This window comes from Pomacea canaliculata, linkage group LG11 (genome assembly GCF_003073045.1).
Source record: "Pomacea canaliculata isolate SZHN2017 linkage group LG11, ASM307304v1, whole genome shotgun sequence".
NCBI classification, from domain to species: Eukaryota; Metazoa; Mollusca; class Gastropoda; order Architaenioglossa; family Ampullariidae; genus Pomacea; species Pomacea canaliculata.
The window spans coordinates 22,529,167-22,552,204 of NC_037600.1; the positions used below are offsets into that span (position 1 = coordinate 22,529,167).

Here is a 23,038-nt window from a genome sequence, read left to right on the forward strand (position 1 = left end):
ACCTCAGACCTCTCCTCTGACATACATGTATAATTTTATCGGCAAGACACCTAAGGCTCCTCTATGTTGCTTACTGTAAAATCTGCAAGATAGTTCCCCATTGTCTCATCGCTTTTGAACTCCAAAGCTATTAAATATGTTACTTATTCTTAATAGCTCTAATCCAAAGTCTAGGACTCTGCTGCACAGTGATGAGCTTCGTCTTCTTCGCAACGCCTTGTCCCATTAGTAACTTTAAAATATCACAGAAGCTTAGAATCTCACCTGCACATCATTTCCAGACTGCAATCCAAACATGCTACCGGATGGCTACTATCTGCACATACGACACCCCTCTTCTCTGGTTACGCCAATTAAAACAGGACATAGGACAATATACTCTTCCACTCATATTTCCCTTGTGTGATTATCTTATTTGCTCCTTCGTCTGACGTCACCAACATTTCTGGCCCCTCACAAACCAAAACCTCTGGTTCCCTCATCTGTGACTCTTGCATCATTTATCCACTCCTCTTATTCAGCCAAGAGAGTCACATATTTATCCGGCACAATCATCGTTATTTTACCACCTGTGCTTATGAAAGAGACAGTAGTTAACAACCTCCATTATTGCATACAGTATGATTATTCTTAGTCTGACCTACGGTCAGAATCTGAAAACAATCACTGACAAAAATATTTTTTAAATACTTGACTAAAATTCACTGTTTGATCTCTTTGTAGTCATCTATCTGTACCCATGATGCACCTATATGCGAAGCCTACTTCATTTTATTTTGTTAGTTAAATCCCTTTTCTTTTATTTTTACTTAGTTACTTTAATTTTCATTAAGCTGTGTATTCTTTAACTTGGTGTTCCTCAATTTACTGAGAGTGTGTTTCATGTATAGCATACTCTTATTGCTAGCTAATATTTTAATGTCATTTTCTGGTTATTATCAGCATTAGTCAGACACCAGAAAGTGTGTGACCTGCATTTGTTGTGACAACTGCTATGTGATATAAAATGCATGTATTATTTGGTGACTATTAATCATTGCTGAAGGTGAAGAAAGAATTAAAAAATTTTCGTCTTGATAAAAATTGGACTTCTCTGAGTGTAGATACGAAGAGGCTAGCCTTCTATGAATGGCTTCAGTATATGATGCACTGAGAACAAAGGGAAAACAATATCAATTCATCAAAAAGTCTTGACCTTTCATCCCCATCATCTTCTATTTAAATCAGAAAGAAAAAATTCTTGACGTGCCTGCTCTGTCCCTCTTCAATAAACCGTTTAAAATCGAAATTCTCAATCCTAGCATCGCATACTAGTATAGTATAGACCTCATATACGAATTACTTTTTGTTACAAACCACGACCACACTAGCTAGAAAAATCCGCCCAATTGCTCTGGAGGTGCTCATCTGGACTGTACACACAGCTGACGAATGATCCATTTTAACACACTGTGCTTATGATCATCGTTGTCATTAGAGTACCACGGCATCACAACAATCACAGTGGCGCAACGTATGTTTTCACATAATGGGTGTGTTGAACTAGATGCTAGTTTTGAGCCGGTTGATTCTACTTCCAATCATGGCGAATGTCCAGGTGAACACAGTCTATTTCTTGGTAGCAGTCGATTTTAATAGTTCATTCATTATCAGTGACTACATCAGATGCTTTATAGCTGAAATAAATTAATTAATAACATAAGCTTAAACATGTACATATCGTCTTTGGTTTGTTCTGAGAAATTTTACGGAAATTTAAATACTTCCCTACTGACTTTAGATTTCTTTTCTGTTACTCATTTTTTGTCCTTCTTTACTGCAGCGACAACCTCTTCTTGCATAATATTTCCGTGTGTCCAAACTATGGAAGCAATGACACTGACATGTACATTTAATGTTGATATCAACATGACAAGAAGAACTTTGCTGTGTCCATCGTGGGTTGTTGAAGATGGCAAAGGTGATGCACAAGCAATCATTAATAACATTTGTAACTTTCCTCATCTCAGAATTCTCTCTCTATCTCTTGCTATTCTTTTTTGTCTTGCATTTCAAGACAAAGACTTAATTTAAATACTTGTATCTGCAATTATTCTATAGTCTTACTGGCTGCTTAATTAGTTCTTTATTTTGAGGACAAGAAATTTTTTAAAAAAGTGAACTAGAGTCCAAAGGAAAATCACATCTCAGCTCAAAAAAAAATGTTATAGTTTCTAGCATCACTAGTAGAGTAAAGTTTATAGAAACTAATTATTAACATATAGTGCAGTAATTCATTTGAAAGTTGAGCTTTATATTTGGCAGTCGTTATAATCTACACGAGATTTTAAAAGTAATCCAATATTGCAACTTGGTCTTCTCTGATAGAGCTTTGTATCTCCCCAGAGCTCAGGTGTATTACCATGTTCTTCTGTGCCATATGCGGCTCTAGTATAAAACTTATGTCTGGTTGGGGGCATCTAGCTATGGTCTATTTGATACTGATGTTGACTGCTTGTGTTAGGGGCTGACGTACTAAACTGCAACCTGGATGAATGAACAGCTGAATTGTACCCACAGCCCCAGGATACAAGTTCAACAAAAATAGTAACAAATCACTTCAGCATGAAAATACCACAAATTTCCCAAAGAAAACAGGGAATATATGCTTGCCATGTTCTGGGTGCTAGAGCAATGGATCTGAAACATGCAAATTTATTTCTACACCTGAAGGATATAAGGTATATCTACACATAGATATGATCCTTTAAGACAACTGCCTCTCATAAAAGCAGCTGTATGCACTGTTTATTTATGATTTAATAATTTTAATATTTCAATATTGTCAGTTTTTAATGGACAGCATACTTTAAACGAGATAAAATGTAGATAAATTCTCACCCTGTATGACAAAAATTTAAAGAATAAAAAATAGATTAAGCCTTTGACCTCTGTTTCAGATAAATTCTTCCTAAGTTGGTTTATAATAGCTGCTGGTGCCATCGCCATGTGCCTCCTTCTGAGTCTGATCCCTGTAATTGTTATCCTGAGAAAGAAGAATACTTCGCGTATAAATGAAAGTAGCCATCATAGTATGCCTCTTTCCTCTCATTTTCTCTCACATGTTATTTTGTGCTTCATAAGAATAGACAGATACTTTGTTAGAGATCTGCTTATTTGTCAATCAAATAATCAATCAATTAGTCAGATAAATCAATATTGCAAGCATGCATTCCATTTTGCAGTGCACTGTGACAGTATAATACAGTATTCAACACTGTGAAAGTATAATATGGTATTTCAGCTCTGTGACAGTGTTACAAAGTATTCAGCACTGTGACAGTATTTCAGCACCCAGGCACTTCTAAGACACTCTTCTTCTAAGACCATAGTTAATCTAATACAGTCCTTCTTGAAAGGCGGTAAATTTTTGTGAGAAGTAAACTAGGACAAAGCAGTTTCACAAAGAAGTGTATTATTAACATTTGTTTCATTAACTATAATATATAGTGTTACTATTTGCCATAATTATTATTTATCTTCCTAAATGTGTAAAACTTAAGCATTGTGCAGGTGATACCTCCTTGCTTGGTAAATTAAAAATGCATGTACCAGTAACTGTCATAAGCCTAAACTTAAAGGAAATGATAATATTCATCAAGACTTTATCAGTGTAGGAAACTGATTTGAAAGTAATTGTTTTATGTTCTCTCCATCTAAAGCACAGGCAACAATCTTCACAAATAAAACCAAACTAAAAAACTAGAATATTCTAGACTAACATTGAAGCAGATAACCATAAATCACAGCTCAAAGATTTAGTTCCTGGGAGTGATATTCACAGCATAAATATATTGGTCACTTTACACAGACAGCACAGTTGAAGTTTTAAAAAGAGCAGTCACTGGAAGGAACTGGAGCACCAATCCAAAATTTCAAACCTTTATCAAGCTCTTGTAATATCTAAATGTTTGTGTGCAGCTCTACTCTTTAAAGCAAAGAAAGAAGCTAAACTACAGTTAGGGCTTACAGCAGTTTGAAGTATTATTGGGAATATTATTGGAAATACATTCATTTACCCCAAACCTGACAATGCAGACATATGGGAAACGTATAGGACTGATTACAGCATTTCTCTTTCAGGAACACGTTGCCCAATGATCCTACTGACACCTTCGAACTTCATGAAATCAGGTATTGTCTGTTTGCTGATGTTTCTGTAGGGTTGATTGTGGGCTTGTCTTTTGTCTTTCATGTGCAGTGCCTGGGGCTCGTCCCAAATGGGTAAATGAGATTTACAAATCCGATTAGTAATAAGAAGAAAAGAGCAAACTCTTACTATTGCAAAACACTCTCCAGACCACTCAGTTAATCAGATTCACACTTAACCTCAAAAAGACAGGAAAGGTAGCTTAACTCATCTTCCAACAAATCACATTAAAATAGAGAAAACTAAGCAAACAGAACCAAAAATCATAGTATCATGCCCAGTTACGTGGCCACAGAGAGACGCAAACTTCACAAAAGCAAGGACAAACATATCGCAAAAACCATTGCATAATGCAGAGGCAAATGTATCACAATAGCCAAAGACTATCTTCTAGCCTATTCAGGGAGATAACCCTAATAATCATATAGTAGGACTGGATGTTTATAATTCCCCAACAATATACTTATCTTAGCCAGACTTACAAACCCTAAACTGTAAAGTGCTGCATAGGACACCCAAAAGCCGAGCGTCTAAATACTGCTGCAGGTTATCAAGTCCCCCCAAACCCCCAAAAGATAGGTATTGGTCAACATGCAGGGAGTCCTAGAGTGAGGAGTGAAGAGTAAGGTAGCTTGGAGCTAGGCATAGAGCGAAACACACGCACGCAAACAAACCCCGCCAAAAAAAAAAAAACAACACAAAAAAAACGAAAAAAAACAAACAAATGAGCGTCAAGACATGGTTTTCATTTAATAAGTTTAACTCACAAACTCATAAACCAATATACTGTTAACATAAAGTTTACAGAACAATATAACAGTAACATTATATAATAATCAGGTATAAGAATATAAAACTTAAAGGTAGTAACACTACGGAAGTAATGTAATTTTAATTACGATCTGGAATCCAGTGCTACCTGCGGCGCCGTGACACAGTGACCCTCCTCCCACACTAACCATAACTCCTTCCCTCCTATCCCCTTATATTCCACATACCCCCTTTCCCCTAAACGCAGTGTGGAATCACAATTAACTTGAAGCACTTTCTCCTCTCAAACTCAACAGCAAAAAGATATCTTCTCTTCTCTACCTTTGTTGAAACAATATTCTTTTTCTTCGCGTATTTCTTCCTTACTTTTTTTTTTAGCTGACTACTTTCTTTTTTTGACTAAGTGACAGACCACGCGAGGAAGCAGAAGCTGTCAATGAAAGTACTCCATTAATGCAAGATGGAGATGGTGTGAGGGATCAAGAAACTTGTGGAAGTCTTGTTGATGACACCGATCAAAATGCCTCCCAAGAACAAGACGTTCTTAGTAGTCCCTTGTTATTACAGTCAGAAGTAGATGAAGGAAGGAATCATCAGATATTTCCACAAAGTGGCTCTCGTGATGAGGACACGCAACCGTCATCTAGTGGAGAAATAACAGAAAATAATAATACACAAGACATGCCAGTGACGTCACAAAAGAATGTAAGAAGTTAGTATAGAAACAAACTGCATGAAGACACACGAAGAAAACAGAAAATTTTTTGTCAGTTAGACGTAAGATAAAAGTCAACGTCTTGAAGACTAGATGTCACAAATGCCGTAAGAACTACTTTAAGTTACATTTACTGTGCTAGCACAGCTCTGAGCAATATTAGTTGTAGCATGGTACAGCAGAATATGTTCAAATGTGAGCCACAATCAGTCTAACTTTTTTTCACCAATGTCATATTTAAACATATTTTCCTACTTTTTTTGTTAGTACGTGCCGCTGACACTTGCAATTACAAGCTAACTCTCATAGCAACAGTTCTATGTAAGTATGTGTGTTTTCCTGCAAATTATTCTTATTTTCGTACCCTGTAGAAAAAAAGACGCCGAAAGAAAGATGTTACAATCGACGAATGTTCGTTGCCTATCACAGATATCCAAGCTGCTCTTCTGGCTAATAAAGGTTAGTCCGACTTTTATGACATTAAACATATTTTATTTCAGGAATGTACTGAAAGTTATTGTGCAGAGAAAGAATGAAACGCTCTCCCTTTCCATACCCGCTATCTACCCACTATTGAATCCTTTACACGTGCACTGAAAGCACACCTCTTCCGTAAACATTACTCCTAACAACCTTTCCCATAATGCTAATAATTTTTCACACTCTTCCTTTTGTAATATCATGTTACTCTCACCTCTTGTTCTTGTTATTTGGATCCTCTTTGTGTTTTCTGTATTTGATTTTATTCTTTGTTTAGAACGGTTGTTTATTCTTTTATAGCTCATATGTTATTTGTTTGTTTTCCTGTCCCTCGTATGCTGTCCATGTTCCTTGAGCATTTCTGAAGACTTGGAAAAGACAGGCGCCGATGTACATTTCGACATTGACCAGAAACCTATTAACGGAATGTACAATGTCGTCATCCGGGGCTCTCCTTCCCAGATCCACGCAGCAGTTACCCTCATCATGCAGAAGCCGGAAGACAAGGTTTGTAAATATGAAAAAAAAAAAACTACTTAAAGATGAGGATTTGCTTGAAAAATAGGAACAGTAGAAAATAAATGGTCATTGCAGTTACTGTTATTTAGACTGAAAACGAAGAAGAAGAAAAACTTATTTTCGCTTTATCGTAGAAAGAATATACTAACTCGAGAATTTGAGAATACACTTGGTAGACATTTAAGAATTCAAGGAAATCAACACCTTGATAAAAAGTATGTTTAATTCTGCTTTTTATAGTATTATTCATCACTTCCTGTAAGTCGAAGGAAAGCACTAAAATGACAAAACATTAAATGCTTGATAAGTAGCCAACCAATAAAAGAGGTTTGAAGCCATAAACGTCTAGGGGTAACTATTGATATGTCTAATATGTCTTAGTCCTAACATATCCTTGGCATAAGTAAACTTGAGCCCAGAAATTCTATCTCCTATCTAGAAGTAAACTCCTTTTAAATCCTCGTTCTCGCTGACTACTCGTCACACCCTATATCGATGTTGCCTCTACTCTGCTAGTGGTGTTACTATGGGGCCTGTTTTGATCGTTCAAGGGAGAGCTATCAAGTTATTTAAACCAAAACTACACCTTTATGATTTCTAGTCACTAAGGGTCCTACCACTAGTAAGCAGACTAAGGTATAACCAAAACAAAAAAAAAACAAAAAACAACAAATGACTGCGGCAAAACGCCTTGTATAGTTTCTACGCTATTTTCTTCCAAAATATCACGACGTTACCTCAGACTTAATACTACAATACCAAGAATAATCTGTTTCAATACAAGCCTGAAACATTTAGGTAACATCCTGGAACAGCCTTCATTGAAACCTCCAACGAATGGAATCTTGTCTATACCAATTTCAAACATCTAAAGCATCTATTTCAAAACCTTATTTATTTGCAGAGACCTCTACTTCAACGTAAACACCCATTACTAACAATGAACATGAATCATACGCTACTTATTCACCAGTAAACAAAATCCCTGTCAAATTAGCAGAACCCGATTTTTCTATGTATTCTAATTTTTCCCTCTTTACTCCTTTGTTTTGATAGTTGAGTAGTGTTTCCTTTTCCTTACCTTGGATTGGGTGCTACATGTAAAAATACATAAGTTTGCTTACTCTGTTACCATTGTAAATAGAGATTTGTCATTTGTCGTTGTCAACAGACAGCTGGGTAGGAAAAGTCTATGTGCGTTGTCTTCACAAGTATAAAACTGATAGGAATATGTAGGTAGACAGTCAAATCGTCTTTTCAGGGCGCCAGTCTGTTGAGTATAAACGACATTTTATGAAGCAAAGTTTTGTGTCAAATGTTACAAAAGAACGTGCAGTTTTGTTCTGAATTTTTTTTCTGACCAGGAAATCATATCAGAACAGCTCCACAAAGCCTGGCTCCAGTGGGTTGAGGCCGCGTTTCCTGATTTTCACTCTCGCGCTTACTTCCTGCCTCCTGTCTACTTCAACCGGGTGCCCATGACCAGACAGTCCATCGCTGGTCAAGATGTTCTAACTGTTCAGTCAACACCTGGACAAGCTGCTGCTCCTGCTGCTGCTGCTGCTGCTGCTGCTCCTGCTGCTGCTGCTGCTGCTGCTGCTGCTGCTGCTGTTGCTCAGACGATTCGCGTTCAGGAGAGTGACATAAGAGAGGATGCGGCCATGCAGCGGGTGCTTTTCTGTCTGCTAGAAATGTTTAAATTGAGCAAAGAGGGTTTGTTTGGAATAAGTCAACTTTCTTTCGAAGATTACCTGGGTGGAGATCGCTATCCTGCCAAGGCTGCTCAGATACCTTTACCCGACGACTTGCCAACATACAAAATGGGATGCTTTGACATTCTTGTCATTCATCAACATTATGGCATCCTTGTCTGCGAAGTGAAATGTTTGGGACTTAACTTATCTTCGAACGAAATAGACAATCAGATTAGAAAAAAACTTCCACAGTGTATCATTCAGCTGGACAAGGCAGAGGTCATGTTGTCCCACCTGGTGTTCGACATCGATCGGGATCTGCGGATCACAAAAACGATCGCTTTTCCTAACCTCACAACCCTCCAGGTGCAAAAGGCCATTTCTAGCGACTGCCAGCTGACTGATGTAAGTTTGCTATAATTACCTTTCTTTCAAGAATAAAATTAACTAACAAAGGTGATAATTGTTTTGAAAACCATGTAATCCTTAATACTGATGTATCAACTCATTACAACGAGACAGGCCTCTTTGACTGCACTCTTTTGTATCCCTTGACACTGTCATGATTCACTTTAAAGGTAAACATCCAAAAATGTGGTTCCAATATCTCAGCTACATGTTTTAATTTTGTAGTACGTAATATTTCCTTGTATATGCACCTACCTTTATTCTTTAAGAGTCATTGATGTCAGCGAATAAATAATAAAGGAAGAGTTTTAACGAATATGCTCTAACAGCGACTTGACTATGTGAAATTGCAAAGACTGACTTTTTTCAATAGGAAATATTAAATTGGCAATGCCCAACAACTTGTCTCTCAGGAACAAACCTCAGATAGTCGGAGATAGCTACAGTTAATGAGCCAAAACAGTCTTTAAAAACAATTTTGTACTGGAGTTGATCATCTGTGAGTTTTCGTGATCAATTTTTACCATTACTATCAAGGAGATGTCTCTTTAGAAATCAATTAGCAGATTTTCAAGTGTGCCTCAGTCCCTTTACAGTGGCTGGATTATTATTTACTTTGTATAGTTTACTATTTTTTAGTTTTAGAGTCAGGCTTGTCAGGCAATTGTTAAAGGCGATTTCTCCATTGTTTTAACTGCAAGGTCGAAGGTTTAGGGTGTCCTAGGGGTAAACAGGCAGGACATACAAAGGGTAATTTCATTCCTTTGTCAAAAAGGCAAGATGTGATCAGTATCAGATTTCCCTTAGGTGCACCACTTGGGGCTCCAGGGAAGTGTAAAATGATAACTTCCGCCCCATGGTAGTTCAATTCTTGCGATGGATTGATCAGATAGAAGAGTTGACAAAATAAGCTTTGTGAGAGAGAGGTCAGGATTGCAGGTGACCTTACTACTCGCCAGCAGATGACTAGGCATAGTGTGGCATCAGAGTCTGGCCTTCTCCAACGATGGTGTCCTTTCAGAGAGTCAAGTGTAAACCAAGGACCTGCCGCGAAGAAGGCTAATACCAGTTCGCTGAAACTGGATACTCCTAAAAGTGCTGTTCACAGGTAAAAAATGTAAAAAGTGACAGGTAGGCACAGCCCGTGAAGAACCTCGACGAACGGCTAACACCTTCACCCAACTTTTAAATAAAGCTGATAAAGTACCTGTAGAATGTATGCAGAATGGACAAAAGTCGTTAATATTTCTTCAGTTATAGATCAGTTTACTGCAACTGACACTAATAGTTGCATTTGGATGTTCTAACGGACAAAGATTTGAAATTTTTATCGCAAAGCATTGACGAGTTGTTCCATGTATACGACAATGTCGGTGTTAATGCATTATATTGAAGAATTTAATTTCACAGTGTACTGGAGACCTTCTGTGTAAGTGTTAATTCTGATTCTGTTCAAATGAATGCTGCAGAAGGCGTCAATGTATCGTATTTATAATCTGTGCTATCTGTAGGTTTAATTTCCATTAAGTATTGAATACAACCATCAAAAACATTAAGCAGCAGCTGGTAGTTTTGCTGATTAATTTTTGCACAATAGCTGGGCGTGTAGAGTGCTTATAAATATGAAACTTGAAAAAAATAACACTATATAGCAGTCTTTGTTGTGTAATTGGTATTATATTTTCATCTGTCATATATAACTGGTATAACACTTATTCTTGCTTTGAGACCCTATGGTTAAAGTTGACTTGTTGCCCTGCCCCTCTGCATTTCAGTTTTGAGCCACATCTGGGTGTTGTACTTAAGTATGTCGTGTTGTTTATTGTCACGTGCAGGTGCGTGAACCTATCACTTCATTCTCTAAAACTAACGAATTAGTCTTTGATATGAGAAACATCAACTTGCCCATGCATCTTAGGTTATTGGCAATGAGACGGTAGAACAAAAGCAAAGTTGTAAGTACCTTGGCGATAATCATTGCTAGCAGGGAGGGGGTGGGTTAAGTTAATGAGTAATTGCATAAGTGTGTGAGATGCGATCTTATGTTGTTTAGTTTATTGCTTACGGCAACTCTTGTTTGACAGGACCTGTGTCGGTGTCTGGGAACAACATCAGACCCTGCTGCAATCGCAGGTCTGTGTCTGTGCTGTGATCAGCTGTCTGACCCCAAGACCCCGTGTGACGTCAGTAGTCATGTGCTGAGGGAACTCGGACACTGGTGGAAGCGACGTGTGACTGGGGCTGGGCCTGACCCTCACATGACACCTGGGGTGTACAAGACACTGATAGCCAGGTGAACACTTAAATAGCTTACATGCAATTATATTACTTTTAAAAAATCCGAGTAATAAACTAAAATTCTTCTGACAAAATCCAATGCTAGCTGCTTATTCATTTAATCGATTCCTTTTCTCTCGTCATGCTACACCACGTCTTGTCCAGCTGTTGAAATCTATTACTAAAAGTCAGACATATTAGTTTATCTGCTTCCTTGGGTAGATTTCGTTTTTGTGGTGAACATTATTAATTTTGTTCCTTAAGTAAATAATAGCACTAATGTTATCTTTCCTTGACAATTTTAGAGACTTTAGATCAGGCCGTACCGCCTGTAGACTGCTAAGCTATTTTATTTTGTTTTGTCTTTGCTTACTGTCCGAGCATTAGAATTATGAAACTATTTGTTCTAGGTTTTGTGGTCCGGCGACGACAGTGACTGTACCATTGGCGTCTTCCACAACACGTCCTGACCCACGTGTGAGTGTCAAGACCCTGGGTCAGGCCGTGTGGTGGACAGGAGAGTGCTATACTGCTGTAATCACACTCTTCCCGGAGCAAGTTCACCTGCTACACACGGCGCCTCCCACACTCTTTGTCACCGGACCGCCCGGTACAGGTAAAACTGTGGTGCTGCTGCTGATGGCCATACAGTGGCTGCGGTGTGGTCACCAGGTGGACATTGTGAGTACTTGGAGGGGGAGTCTTGCAGCGTGCGACAGGCTGTTCTGCCTGCTGCTTCAGACAGTAAAGAAGCAACAGTCAGCAGGTGTATCAATTGGTCAACCTTATCTCAGGCATTATGATTTAACTGAGCGTAAAGACGCAGAGAAGGCCGTCAGTGACTTTTCACAGGCAGCAATGAGAGGCAATCTGTTCATCATAGCCGATGAAGCAGGACCTGACTCGTAAGTACTTTGTTAAATCGAAAATACATGATTAGAAATCATCTCGCACGTGAATTAATCAGAAGAAAAAATATGTTAACTGCTTTCTGGAACAACGAGTTGAAAGATTGTTTTGCCGAGTGTGTGTAAGTGTATGTACGCGTGCTCATTTATTACGGGGTCCATTTTATATGCATAATAAGAATACTTTATGATTCAATTGTAGACATTCACTAAGACGCGTGGAAGTACAATTGAACAACATGAAAGTGTATGATGTTATGTTATTCCGTGTCATAATGATCTTTTATACATGTTTGCGGCAGTGAACGCTTCAAGAATTTCTGTAACAAGCTGCCAACAAGTACTGATCTTCATCTGTGGGCGGCAAGTAGTTACCATGGACACGCACCCGATGGCTGGCAAGTGGAATATTTAACCAGACCCCTCCGCTCTCCGCCGGTTGTCGTTAGAGAAGTTCAAAATGCCAGGGAAATCACCGACGCCGAGGTCAAGCCGTATAGGGAGTGTAATGTTCCTTGCCACACATACGGCCCGCCAGTCAGACACCTGCGTCATCAAGGTCAAGTTCATTCATCTCGCAAAATAATTGACTGCTCTGCTTGTGGTAGTAAGATAGCCACCTTCCTGCATAGCCTGAGGCAAGATGTTCTCGGTGAGTAAGAAATGTGTACTGTAACATCAGTTAGATGAATTTGACGAATATTACGTGAATAACAATTTGCAGTAATAAGAAACCGAGTAAACAAAATGACATGTCAGCAAAGTAAATTTAGAGAACGCCATAGTGTCTTTATGCGCAATTAGTATCTTAGCAGAATAGTGTCAGTATTAAAATGTTGCATCCCTATCAGCCATCTCTAACGAGTGACATGATACCTTTGGAATGATTTCAGAGGAAGACACGACGTCGACGACAGTGAAGTCCACCAGTGGTGCTACACCATCCAGTCTGCAGTGGAGAGATGTGCTGGTGTTGTACAGGGAAGAGGTTAGTGATGACTCAGGTCTGGTGAAGGGACTGAAAACATCAGGTATTCCAGTGCGGGTAGTGGAGGATATCGATATCCGAGACCTAGCCACGGCCCACAGTGACGTGGTGTGGGTAGCCAATGGACACCACATTCGCGGACTGGAGAGAAAAGTCGTTGTGTGTATAGACCCTGATGCCCGAGGTTTCCCTGTCATTGATAACGGATCTGTCAGACTTCACTTTATGTCCCGATGTACGTCGCAACTCGTGATTGTGTCCCCTTGACAGGTAGCCGGCTTAACACGAAAGTCGCCCTTACACCTGTGATCTTTTGTCATCTTTTTTTGCATGTAAACAACCTCAAAAGTAATGGATAAAAATAGTTGTTTTGGATAAGTGGAATCAATTTGGAAAACAAAGTATCGCTCTGGCTGACACAGGTTGCAATTTGTTATTTGTACCTGCAAATAGGCAAATAGGAATCATATATTTTGCATCTTTATACAAATGACATGGGCACACAATAACTGCTAAACCTAGAAAATGATAGTAACCAAATTAATAACAAAACTGAACAGTATACATGAGAAAAAGCTTAGATGTAAGTGCATAAATATATGTTAATATATTTCTTTATGGGAAACATGGCTTGAAAGGTGTGCATGTGTTATATATGCTAAAGCTTTAGTGAAGAGACACATCTGCACACATTCGAACATGTCCATTACTTTCTGCTCTTTGTTATTTGTGCAAAATATAATATATTAATTTATTAACAGATAAGACACTAACTTGAAAAAAAACACAAAACATAAGGCAATTATGATAATTTTCTCTTCCTTCATGTGGACATAATATTCATATATAATGTAAAAAATATTGTTTCCAAAACTTATGACTCCAATATAATTTAGTATGACATACCTTGATGTTTCTTTAAAAAGGCAAGGAAGGCGTCTTTTCAGCACACCGTTGCCATGTTCAATTGTTTCTTGAGTTTATCGCTTGACTAATCAAGGATGTATACTTCATAAGCTCGGTATATCTTTGACTCGGTCAAAATCCTGGTGCCATGACTACTTCCAGAATACTTAACAACACAGTTAATTATATGTATGCAACTATCACAAACTAGCTTTACATTTATTGAATGATAACCTTTTTTATCTACAAATTTATTTTCGTGCTCAGATGGTCCCTGTATTTTTACATGGGTGTCATGTATGCACCCGAACAGGCTTGGAAATCCAGCGATTGCATAAAATTAGAATTTCTGCTTGTTTCCATCCCTCTGGCTAGGTATTTTATTTATTTAGACGATTTGTAAAGAGCCTTAGACACACGGTGAATTGTTCGAGAAATTGTCGACTTATGCGTGTTCATCGTATCTCCTGAAACTGTTTGAAAACATCCCGAAGAATAGAATCGAAAACATGACTACGAAGGCTCGACTTTATCGTATTTTGTTGTAGTTCACGATAATGATTAACAAAAAAGTTCCATTTTGAAAAGGGATATAACTTTCATCTACCAAAAACAAGTTTCACATTGTCATGCTATGTCCTATGTACCGATAGATTCTTTTATATTCCTTGTCTTTTACACAATAACTATTATCACCGTGGATATTTTTCATTAAAAACAATACCATGTCTTTAAATGCAGCTCTGTTGTTTAGTGAAGTGAGTTGTTGATACCAAACATTAGGTATCCTGATACCAAACAGGAGGTAGCACCTGTGTTTTCGAGCTCTATGATTTCTTGCTGAACTTTTGGATAATTAATATTGTTGTGGCGTAATAGTGCCATGGTTTTCTGCCCTCCTGGAAGGATTTGAAGTGCTGATCCACCGGATATAAGTTTTATGTGCCTTCTGCGAAATTAGACCTAGTCTACCTGATTTCTCACGTCGTCATACCGGCCCCTGCGCTGCGTAAGTTGTGCGCTAACCTCCCTTTGACCCAGTATTAGCAGTGTTGCTATGTCTTTCCGGGGGAAAGCAAAGAAAAGTTTGTTCTCATCACCCTTTTCTGCTAGCAAGGAGAACTCAAAGAAACTGAAACTAAAAACCGCGACGCCGTCTCCCTCCTCATCCTCGTCATTTTCACCAGCTTCTGTGCATGTTGCCAGTATGCCCTCTACCTGTGCATCAGCGGTAAAAGCTGCAGGAAACTATGGAAACTATGGAGGCGGTCCTTCGTCATTCCAGGATGAGATCCTTTCGAAAGTAAATGAGGCATTGTCAATCTTCAAACCTGCGAGTGGTGATGAAAGTGATCATATTGGGAAAATGATTCCCATCCTCGCGACAGCTCTATCCGTTATGGTAGGGGAGGTAATAAAAGGCGTGACGGCCGAGCTCGACAATCGCTTACACAGAGCCACCTCGTTACAGGCACAACAACAACCAGGGAGTGAAAGACTACTAGCTGCTGTACGTAAACTGACCTACGAAAACGATAGGTTGCAGCAGTACAGTCGTCGTGAATCAGTTAGAGTGTTTGGTATTCCGCTGAATGAGGGAGAGACGGCAGAACAAGTGGAGCAGAAAGCAATCAAAGTCCTCAAAGATACTGGAGTAGATGTCTCTGCTACTGACATTGCTGTGGTCCACCGCGCAGGAAAGGCAGCCAGGGGGACCCGACCTGTGCTGGTCAAGTTTGTCTCTAGGCGCAAAAGGAATGAAGTGATGGTAAAGAAAAAGAATTTAAAAAGTAAACCCGGTTACGAGCGCACCTTCATCAACGATGACATCACTCCTCTTCGCGCCAGGCTGCTCGGTTATGTCAAGAGACTGGGCTACATGGGGTGGACTATAGACGGCAAAATAATGTGCACCAAGAAATCTCCTCCTGGACTTTCCCCTGCAGATCATCCAAAACCAATAGCGATCGAGACCCCAGATGACCTCTTCAAGCTTGGGGTGAAGGCTATTGACTACGCCTCTCTTGGATTGGAGTATCTGTCCGAGTCACCGGCAGCGAGTATCTTCTTACGACCGATCATCAGGCCTAGGCCAGCCCAGGGGGGGATAACTCTGTGTCTTTCCAACTAGCGAGCCAACAATGTACTGAACATTTGCGACCGGCATATGCACGTTATGACATTCCATGCCGTCGTGGGCCTACGGTAGTAAGTACCTACCCTAAGAAACCTGTGGACTCAGTAAATCTTTTGTCCTGCCTTACCCTGAATGTATGTGGCGTTACCTCGAAGTTAACTTTCCCAGACCTAGAAGACTTGATTAAGTCATACGATATTTGTTGCCTGTGTGAAAGCAAGTTAGACAACACTGATTCGATCCACATTGATGGCTATGTGTCTTTCTACAAGAACCGTAGCAAATGCGTAAGAAGATCGGGAGGTGTTCTTATAATGCTAGTAAGGGAATCGCTCGCTCAATATGTAACTATTTTTGAAGAGCAATCTTGAAAAAATAATATAGATAACGATAGTGTGCATTATTACTCTTTTGTTGATCACAAGATAAACCAGGATGCCTTATTTCTAAAAGTAAAAAAGGAAGCCATAGGACAGGATATTATGTTTGTGGGCATGTACATGCCACCTGAAGGGTCACGCTATGTAAATTTAGATGCATTTAGTGAACTCGAGGAGACCCTTCTTGCTCTTAAAACAGAACATATATGTATAATGGGAAACCTAAATGCTAGAACTGGGCAAATCTCAGAAAACCTGAGTGATGAACCACTGAACCCTGATTGTAGTCTCAATAATTATTATGATCTACCAAAACGTGTCTCCCAAGACAAAAGTACTAATAACAATGGTAAAAAACTAATTGAATTATGCAGAAACCTAAACCTTGCAATTGTCAATGGAAGAGCAGGTCCCGACAAAAACACAGGAAAGCTTACCTGTAAAAACTCAAGCATAGTAGATTACTTCATACTGTCTAGAGAACTCTTTAATATAATTGAAGACTTTAATGTCCTAGAATTTAATGAGTTATATTCTGATATTCACTGTCCACTAGAACTCCACCTCAAACTACCTTCCAAACAAAACCTTCAACCCAAAGTACTCCCATTACTAAATGATGATAAAGTAAAGAAGGACACAACACTTAAGAAGCCCAAATGGAAAAGCAGAATGAAAGATGACTTTATTAGTTCCCTAGATTCTAACAAGATTAGCCACTTAACAAATGAAGTCAACGAGCTGTTATGTCACGGACCGTCCGCAGACATGCGCATTCTTTCCACAAACCAAAATATCCTGATCGCTTGAGGGTGGGCGTACTCTCTTAGAGGCACGAATAATTATTCAATTCAAATACAATGTCAAATGAAACAAAGGCAAAGTATCAACACTCATAGATTCACTCCTTCATTCGCCACACAAGATATATTACCAATATATTATCATTCGTCCAACGTACTATTAACGTTAACAATAAAATCGACTCTCATAAATATTGTCACTGATGAAGAATAAAAGAAAATGTTCGTTCTTGATGAAACATTAACCTTTTATATTAAAGTCTTTGAGACCCTCCCAAGTCCTCTATTCTAATTTAGTCCCACTGATCTTCTTTCCACGAAGTCTATTTATTATTGAAAATAAATAGTTTTTACTGTACCAACAGTTTACAAGTGGAACGTCTCGGTCTTGCGCATGCGGCCACCTCCTAGATGTTTGGCAGGATGATGTTAGATTAGCGGAAGGCCGGGAGGAAACCTTTCCTCCACCGGCGCTTACTCTCCTGCTGCTAAGAACTGTCCCTTCCAGGCGACAGATGGAGGTCGGTGCACCAGTCTTACACCAAGTTCTCCGTTCTGGGACCGTTGTTTTCTCTCTCACGCCAGTACTTCACTGTACTGCGGGATGCCCAAGCCACAGAGCTCCCCCACGGTGCGGACACGGACTACAGTGACTCACGACCTGTGAAGTACATCCACCTGTAGTTTAACCACGGTATTACTTCCCGTAATACTTTTTTCCCGCTGTCGCAGCAGTAGCGAGAAAGTCCCGAGAAAAGTCCACCAGCTCTCACTTCGGTTCCGCCGTCTGCTCTCTGCTTTCCGTTTTTTTCTCTAACGTTATTTTCCTCTATATTTTACGTCATCTTATTTTGACGTCCCTGTTTACGTCATTTGCTCAAGGGCAAACAACTTCCAGCCCACTACGCTAGATCAGATCAACCACGGTTGTCGATCTTCCCTCCTAACCCCCTCTACTAAGTACTTATCCGTTACATGTTACAAAGAAATCATGAAGTAGACTTACACAAGATTGATGCACTAACCCAAGAGGTATGTAATATTATGCTGGATAGTGCTAGTAGATGTGGCCTACTCCCTTATGCCAGCAACCCAAAGAAACAGCAAGTCCCTAGTCAAAAACCTAAAACCAAACCATGGTTTAACCCCAGCTGTCGCAGGAAAAGACGCGAATTCTTTAAAGCACGGCGCCAAGCGAAGACGTGTAACAGCCCAGAATCCCAATCACGCATGAATAGAGCTGGACATGATTACAAGAGAGAAATAAGAAAGCAGTTTAAACTCTACCAGCAAAAATGGTTTAGGAAAATTAGACACTTAAGAAGTAAGGACCCAAAGGTTTTCTGGAACATTCTGAACAAGAATAACAGTGATAAAATAAAGAAGGTAATCCCAACCTGTAATGAATTTTTACAGCACTTCACGGAGATAAACAATCCTGGCAATTACACACCTGAAACTGACCTACTTGTGAATACCACTGAAACTAGCAATAACTATCTCAACAGTGAAGTAACAGAGAGTGAGGTTGCTAATTGCCTAAAAAAGCTAAAAGGAAACAAAGCTTGTGGAAATGACAATATAATAAATGAATTTTTAAAATTTTCACAACCAAAGACTCTGACTCTATTCACAGCCCTCTTTAACCTCATATTAGCAACAGGTCATGCCCCCACAGAATGGGCAACAGGTATTATAACACCAGTTTTTAAAAACAAAGGAGAACAAAGTGATCCAAATAACTACCGTGGCATTACAATCCTTAGCTGTTTTGGTAAGCTATTCACAAGTGTCCTTAATGTAACAAGCAGGCTTTCGGCAGGGGTTATCCACCCTTGACCACCTATTCACCATGCAAAGCATCCTCAAAATTTTACTAAGTAGAAAAAAACGAGTCTTCTGCGCGTTTATAGATTACCAGAAAGCATTCGACAAGATAGAACTTACATGTGGGAAAAATTGCTAGATCTTGGAGTCAAGGGTAGATTCATGAATATAATCAAGGATATATACAAAAAGGCAAAATCCTGTGTTAAGATTAATGGAAACCAGAGTTTTTTAAAAGTAGTCATGGTGTCAGACAAGGGGAGAACCTATCTCCTCTATTATTTGCAATTTATCTTAATGATCTGAAAACTCATCTCTTAGCAGACTCTGTTAGTGGTCTCCCAGAACTAGCCAAACTGACACCAAATAACCTCACCCCCCAAGAACTGATGTGCTCCTTAAATTATTCATACTCCTATATGCAGATGATACTGTCATTTTATCCGAAACACCAGAAAATCTACAGAATGCTTTAGACAGCATGAAAAAATACTGTGACAAGTGGAACCTGACAATTAACTCAGACAAAACAAAAATAGTTATTTTCTCTAGAGGTAAAATAAGAAAGAAACCAACATTTGTTTATAACGGTGAGAAACTTGAAATAGTAGATTATTACTCCTATCTTGGCCTGAAACTAAACTACAATAACAAATTTCTAGTAGCACAAAAAGACCTATATGACAGAGCCTCAAGAACCATGTTTGCTTTACTGAAAAAATGTAAAAAGTCACAGCTACCACTAGATATTCAACTTGACATGTTTGACAGAATTGTTCTTCCAGTACTTACCTATGGTTGTGAAATATGGGCATCAGGAATTAGTGACATCTGTGGTAAACTACAGCTAAGATTTTATAAAATGGTCCTCAAAATAAGAAAGTCCACCCCATCTTGTATAGTGCTTGGAGAATGTGGTCGCTTCCCTGTTAGTCTTCTTATTAAAAGTAGGATGCTTAGCTTTTGGTTTAAATTGATTAGCAACAGTAATAAACTATCAAGCACTACATATAGAATGCTCTTAAACCTACATGAAACAAACATTCTTAAGTCTAGCTATATCAGTAGTATCCAGACAACGCTGCAAGACCTTGGCCTAAGTGGAATATGGATAAACCAGAAAAGCATAAACATAACAGTGATTGGTTCAGAAGAAAGTAGATAGGTCCCTACAGACCAGTATATCCAGATTTGGTTAGGGGAACTAGACTCCAAACAAATATACTCAAATTATAGAATATTTAAAAGCAGCTTCTTACTAGAACCCTACTTAAAAATCCTACCCCCACATGATTATCTCCCTTTAATAAAATTTAGGTCATTGAATAACCACTTTCCAGTGAATAAAGGTAGGCAAACAGATATCCCTAGAAATGAAAGGTTCTGTAGACTCTGCAACACCAAGGACATAGGGGATGAATTCCATTATCTTTTTAACTGTAACAAATTTGATACCCAGCGCAAAAAATACTTACCAAGCTACTATACTCGTAACCCAAATGCTTACAAATTCCAATCTTTATTAGTCTCAAAAAATAAAAAGACCCTCAGCAGATTAGCTCGATTTGTAAAGATATTACTAAGGACAGTGAATTAGTTAAATTGATAAAACGTGTGTGTGGGAGATATTGTACACAGGGATAGATGGGAGTGCACTAATATGTACATTACCCCTGTGATAAAGAAATAGTAAAGAATACAGAACACCTGTGAAAGAGAGTGAGGGAGAACAAGAGAGTGGTTATCCTTTGTTTTGATATGTTCAGATGCCTTAACCTACTCGATTACAATATCCAAGTTTACACGAAGTGGTTGGAAAAAGGAAAGAATGAGTGGATGATTTTGAATATATGTGAATGAGAGACACCCTATATTTAATGATAAGAATGTGAATGTATATGCATGGATACTTCCTAATTTCTCAATACCCCTGGAGGGCGACAGAATAAAAGAATCTTGAATCTAGAAAAAAAAAAAAAAAAAAATTAAAGTAATGTAAATGCTTTACGTGTTCACCTGGCGCCCATTTATGTCACTCTAGTTTCTACTTTTTATTATTAAAAAAGCATATCAGACAGATGTGAATGGTTATAAATATCTGAAATATATAACCATATAATGACATTCCTATGTAGTAGGTGATGTAATAACATCGAGAATTTCGCGAAGATTCGTCCGTGGCACTAGCTGATCAGCAGTGAGGATGCCCTCCAGTGTGGACCTGGACAGACGCAGAAGCTTGGACCGATCACATCATTCCTTCGCGTTTGGCATTCATCTCTTTGTCTTTCCAGCCCGGAGCAGACCCTTCTACACGATGGCCTGAGGACGGTCTTAGAGTGATATAACCAGGCAAGAACACCTTGCATCGCTTTGTGAGAAGAATTTCTTGGTGTCCCACAAAGGTGGCGACCGCGCTCCATACACAACTCTTGGTTTTACGCTCTGTGTAGGAAATTGAAAACGTTTTCTAAAGCACTTGGTCTCCAATAATTTTCCGTATCACCAAACTGAAATAAGCAAAAAAAAAAAAAAAAAAAAAAAAAAAGAAAAGAAAACGAGACCCCACATCTGAGACTGTACAGAAGGATGAGTGCGAGACGCGTGAACAGCCTGTACTTGGTGGTAACCCTGACTCTTTGGTTGAAACACATCCTCGTTTAGTTTGACCATTGCAAATAGTGTTTATGTGATTGTGATTTGAATGTCTGCCACAGTTCTAAGGTAGGTATATCCCTGTTTTCTGGTCTTAGAACTATTTCTGACAATGATAATCACTAATATAAGCCTCAAACAGCTCACACCATGTCGAATAACAAGGGAATCAAATGTCTCTGGGAACGATAACTACTGACATAACTTTATTGATGTCTCTTAGTTGATATATAAAATCTTTAAGCCCATTAACGAGAATAGACTTAAAGAGGCAACAGTAGTCAAACGCAGGCTAATATTATTTCCCATATAGTAACGAGCACAAGTTGTCGCGTATGAAAAACATAATAAGACATCTAGTCTATAAGTCATTGCTATGTGTGGACAATGAATGTGCTTTTCCAGTCCTCTGTGGCGATCAGATCTTCTTTCAATGCATGTAGGAGACTTTAGGAGGCGTTCGGTTCGCTTTCCGTGAGACGAAACTTGAGTACGTGTCTGATGGCAGGTCCACAAGGTTTTGGAGTGGTCATTAAGTCCACTCAGTTGTCAAGTGGGATTGGCAGAGACCTGTCACGTAGCTGAAATAATCAGTGATAGGAAATTTTAAAAAGAGATCAGAGCTTGTCGACTTCCTGTTTGTTCCGTTCTCCACCCTTCACTGAGAGCATATCTTGATTGAACAAATCCCAATAAATCCCACCGGCTTTAATGATCATGGGTCTAATCCTGATTTGACAAGGCTAGAGATGCTTAATACCTTTTAATGTCTCTGACTGTCATCTCATCCACAATGTGTCACTTCTCCACTGTGATGTCATGTAAAACCACTCTCTAATCCAATGACTGCTTTTTCCTATTATGGACATTGAGTAAAAATATCTCGACAGAGCTACGTTCTGTCCTTGAGTTGTACATCTTGGATGTAGGAGGAAATAATAAATGCGAGACACTGACAATGCTAAAAATTTACAAAAGGATCCCTTTAAAATAATTATCTATGCCACACACAATATTAGGCTTGTTATATTTTATATTTTGCACTCTACTTATGTATGATAACAGGATTATCCTAATGTTCCAATGTGCTCCGCAATTTACCATGAAGAATGCATGGATAATAACTTCTCCAGTCCTAGTGATGTAACCTTCTGTAACCTTATCCACACTTGACCAAAGAGTGTGAAGTTGTGTTTTGATGGCGTGTGGAGCAAATGAATGTCATGTCACTCAACCAAATAATAGTTTTAAGGTACAAAGGCAGGAGATTCATTGAACGCTGGTCGCCTTCACAATGTCTGAAAATATGAAACCATTATCTCTGTTTGAATGCCCTGTTGTTAGTACAGTATATAATAAAATAATGCATATAAAGCGTATA

The 23,038-nt window shown here is 38.9% G+C and overlaps 2 protein-coding genes across 2 annotated transcripts; both read left to right on the top strand.

The window, feature by feature from the left end:
- Window positions 1-2,636: 2,636 nt before the first annotated feature.
- LOC112574897 lies at window positions 2,637-14,568 on the top strand. Its single transcript, XM_025256260.1, has 11 exons — window positions 2,637-2,718; window positions 2,937-3,058; window positions 4,121-4,173; window positions 5,365-5,665; window positions 6,047-6,134; window positions 6,523-6,662; window positions 8,039-8,773; window positions 10,861-11,069; window positions 11,464-11,958; window positions 12,264-12,613; window positions 12,855-14,568. The coding sequence occupies exons 2-11, from the start codon at window positions 2,987-2,989 to the stop codon at window positions 13,214-13,216; spliced, it is 2,805 nt and encodes a 934-aa protein (XP_025112045.1). The 5' UTR covers window positions 2,637-2,718; window positions 2,937-2,986; the 3' UTR covers window positions 13,217-14,568.
- Window positions 14,569-15,062: 494 nt separating this feature from the next.
- On the top strand, window positions 15,063-19,014 carry LOC112574712. The gene is made up of 4 exons (XM_025255940.1): window positions 15,063-15,915; window positions 16,161-16,279; window positions 16,418-17,115; window positions 18,153-19,014. Exons 1-4 carry the CDS (start codon window positions 15,063-15,065, stop codon window positions 19,012-19,014), a joined length of 2,532 nt encoding a protein of 843 aa, XP_025111725.1.
- Window positions 19,015-23,038: the final 4,024 nt, after the last annotated feature.

Bases quoted from the DNA above. Each gene is read 5' to 3' on its own strand.
- LOC112574897 (XM_025256260.1), top strand. From the start codon at position 2,987: ATGTGCCTCCTTCTGAGTCTGATCCCTGTAATTGTTATCCTGAGAAAG. The intron at 4,174-5,364 runs GTATTGTCTGTT...TTTTTGACTAAG, and splicing joins TTCGAACTTCATGAAATCAG to TGACAGACCACGCGAGGAAG. The intron at 5,666-6,046 runs GTAAGAAGTTAG...CGTACCCTGTAG, and splicing joins CAGTGACGTCACAAAAGAAT to AAAAAAAGACGCCGAAAGAA.
- LOC112574712 (XM_025255940.1), top strand. From the start codon at position 15,063: ATGCCCTCTACCTGTGCATCAGCGGTAAAAGCTGCAGGAAACTATGGA. The intron at 16,280-16,417 runs GTAAGAAGATCG...GTTGATCACAAG, and splicing joins ACAAGAACCGTAGCAAATGC to ATAAACCAGGATGCCTTATT. The intron at 17,116-18,152 runs GTTATGTCACGG...TATCCGTTACAT, and splicing joins ACAAATGAAGTCAACGAGCT to GTTACAAAGAAATCATGAAG.